The sequence below is a fragment of the Lepidothrix coronata genome, unplaced genomic scaffold, assembly GCF_001604755.1.
Source record: "Lepidothrix coronata isolate B3197 unplaced genomic scaffold, Lepidothrix_coronata-1.0 Scaffold442, whole genome shotgun sequence".
NCBI classification, from domain to species: domain Eukaryota; kingdom Metazoa; phylum Chordata; class Aves; order Passeriformes; family Pipridae; genus Lepidothrix; species Lepidothrix coronata.
In genome coordinates, this window is record NW_016690622.1 from 57,566 (window position 1) to 60,453 (window position 2,888).

The 2,888-nt window shown below is 71.9% G+C and overlaps 2 protein-coding genes across 2 annotated transcripts in view; one reads left to right on the forward strand and one right to left on the reverse strand.

The window, feature by feature from the left end:
• LOC108509991 (mitogen-activated protein kinase kinase kinase 11-like) overlaps positions 1 to 242 on the reverse strand; it is a 6,745-nt gene extending 6,503 nt beyond the window's left edge. Inside the window, exon 1 of the mRNA XM_017839624.1 lies at positions 89 to 242. Within this exon, the coding sequence (XP_017695113.1) occupies positions 89 to 242 (154 nt within the window). The remainder of the gene's footprint in view (positions 1 to 88) is intronic.
• Positions 243 to 322: 80 nt separating this feature from the next.
• LOC108510000 (pecanex-like protein 3) lies at positions 323 to 2,341 on the forward strand. The gene is made up of 5 exons (XM_017839633.1): positions 323 to 579; positions 674 to 864; positions 1,262 to 1,346; positions 1,433 to 1,469; positions 1,554 to 2,341. The coding sequence occupies exons 1-5, from the start codon at positions 418 to 420 to the stop codon at positions 1,877 to 1,879; spliced, it is 801 nt and encodes a 266-aa protein (XP_017695122.1). The 5' UTR covers positions 323 to 417; the 3' UTR covers positions 1,880 to 2,341.
• Positions 2,342 to 2,888: the final 547 nt, after the last annotated feature.

Sequence of the window (2,888 nt, forward strand, 5' to 3'; positions counted from 1 at the left end):
GGCCGGCGGGGGGGCCGGACCCAGGTCCCGGGGGGTCCCGGGGGTCCCGTGTCTGTGTCTCCCCCACGGCGCGGGGACCCCCCGGGACCGCGGTCGGTGCTGCCACTGGGGGGCGCCCTCACCGTCCCGGCCCGCGGGGGAACAACCGGGCTTGGCCCCGCCCACGGCTCAACGGCCCCGCCCTCCCCGGGCGCTGAGGGGGCGTGTCCGTCGGTGCGCACGCGCGTGCCAGTTCCCGCCATGAGGGCGGGAGGGGGCGTGTCCTCCCCTTTTGCCCGTCGCGCCGAGAACCGCTCTTCGTGACGTCACTTGCGCGCGCCGGCGGCGCCGGGGCGCACCCGGAAGCGGCGACGGGCCTGGGGGTCCCAGGGGGTCCCGGGGACCTTTGGGGATCCCCTGGGAGGCCCCAGGGCCGCCATGGCGGGGGCGGCGGCGGCGGCGTTGCAGGTGCTCCGCCAGGGCGTTTGGGCCTCGCTGACCGGCGGCTGCTTCCTGGACCCGCAGCTCGGCGCCTTCGCCAACTGCGTCCGGCTCTACGTGTGGCTGTTCCTGCTCGGGCTGCCCCTTGGGCTCTATTCGGTGCGGGGAAGGGGCCAGGAAGGGGCGCTGGGGACCCTCGGGCTCCGCTGGGGGTCAGGTGTTGTCCTGGGGGACCTGACCCCTCCGTTTGCAGGCGCTGCCGCCCACCCCCGCCGTGGCCGCTCTGTACTGCGGGGTCGTGGCCGCGTTTTTCGGGGCCGTCAAGGCCGTGACGTTCCGGCTCCACGCGCAGCTCGACCGGGGGGGCTTCCAGGGGGACCCTGAGGGGGGGGCGGCCGCTCTGCTGCCCCCCCGTAGCCCTGAGGAGGGCGACGGGCCCCCCGGGTGAGTTTGGGGGATCTCAAGGGGATCGGGGGGGCAGGGGAGCTGTGTGGCCCCTCTTGGAGGGCAGTGACAGGTCCTGGGGGGGGCCGGGAAGGGGAAACCCCCCCCCCGAGGTGGATTCGGGGTGTGACAGAAGCATGTGAGGGTGGGAGACAGCTCCGGGGGGGCTGTAAGAGCTGGGGGGGCAGTGATGGATCTGGGGAAGGCTGGGGGGGGGACGTGGAGGGTCCCCAAGGGCTGGGGGTGGAGCTCCTGAGGGCCATGGGAGGGGTCTCAGGGTCACCTGCAGCATATTTTGGGGTCGGGGGGGCACCCTGTATGTCTGTGGTACCCTGGGAGGGCTGGGCGGGATGGGGAGTTGGGGTCCTCTCGTACCCCCCTTCACTTCTACCCCCAGGCTCCCTGGGGGGGGTCTGGAGCTCTCGGTGCTCCGGTGGCCGCGTGCGACCCCCCCTGAACTCTGTGGCTTCAACCAGCTCTCGGTGAGTGGGGGGGGTGCGGGGACGCCACCTGGGCTCGGGGCCCCCCTGTGCCCCCCACAAGACCCCGTGCGTGTGTACCCTCCCAGGAGCTGCTGCCGCACCTGGACACGGACAGGATGGGTGGTGAGCAGCCCCAGGACCCCCGCGGGCCTCAGGCCCTCCCTGGGATATGTCCCCCTCCCACTAAATCCCCCCGTACCCCCCCAGAGCTCTGGAGCGGCACCAGTGGCATCATCACCGCCGCCGACCGGGAGCATCTGTGCCGCGGCCCCCCCACGGGGGGGGGGCACCCCGATGCGGGGGGGGGACTGGGGGAGGCACAGGGGCTGAGAGAGGGGAGCTGCGGGGGGGCTGGGGGTGCTGCCGGGGTCCCGCTGACCCTCGGACTCCCCCCAGCCCCAGAGAGCCCTCTGGCAGTCGGTGTAGAGGGGGAGGTCCCGCCTGGCAGCCCCCCACCAACACCCCCCCAGGGTAGGGGTCCCAGCAGCCTGTGCATGGCCCTGAGCCCCCCCCAGCCCCCTGAGGCCCCCTGAGACCCCCTCAGCCACCAGTGACTCCCCTCGGGGGGTGAGAGGGGGCCCTGAGGGCGATGGGCCAGGGGAGACCCCCTTGGGAGGAGAGTGGAGGTTGGGCCGACCCCAGAGCAGGGGGGTCTGGGGGGGGGCAGTGCTATAACTGGGATGTTTGGGGGGGCACTGGGGGGTGCTGCCCTATAGTGGGAAACTTGGGGGTCCTGCCCCATAACTAAGGGGCTCCAGAGGGCTGGGGGGGGCTTGTCCTGGCCATAACCGGGGGGGCTAGGGGGGCTAAACAGCCTCATGGTGAGATTTGGGGGCACCTGATCTCTGACAGGGGCTCTGGGACCTTTCACGGGGGGATCCTGGGGAAGGCTGGGCTCTTTCTCTCGTTTTTGCTGGTTCTCAGTAGGGTTTTGTTGGTTTAGCGGGGTTTGGGGTTGGTACAAATAAATTAATAAATAAAACCTGATAACAGTTCAAAAAGTCGTTTTTGTCGTTTTCCCGCCACACTGGGGGGGGGGGGCATCGCCTGGGGGGCACCGGACGCCTGGGCTGCCCACGTGGGGAGGGGGAGCAGGGATGGGTTGGGGGGTCAGGGGGGTGCCCTGGGCTGCCGGAGCCCCCCCGGCCCCCCCCCGGGCTCACCGTGGCGGGAGGAAGCGGCGGAGGGGAAGGGCGGGGGCACGGCCGCCCTTGGCCCCTCGAGCCGCTGCAGCCTGTGCAAGCGGGGGGGTCCGGCCTGCCTGGGACCCCCCCGACACCTGGGACCCCCAGCAGCGTGGGACCCCCTCTGGAGGGTGACGGGGACACAAGGGGCCAGAGGTAGGAATGAGCCGGGGAGGGGGGGGCTCGCACGAGGGCTTGGCACGGGGGGGCTGTTGGACAGTGCATCCCCCCCCCGTGTGAGCCCCCAAACCCCCTGTGAACCTCCCTGCGACCCCCGACTGACCCGGTTGGGACACCTTTGCCCGGGGCCGCGATTTCCGTCCCCCCCGCGCCTCTGGGGAACATACGACGGGGGGGG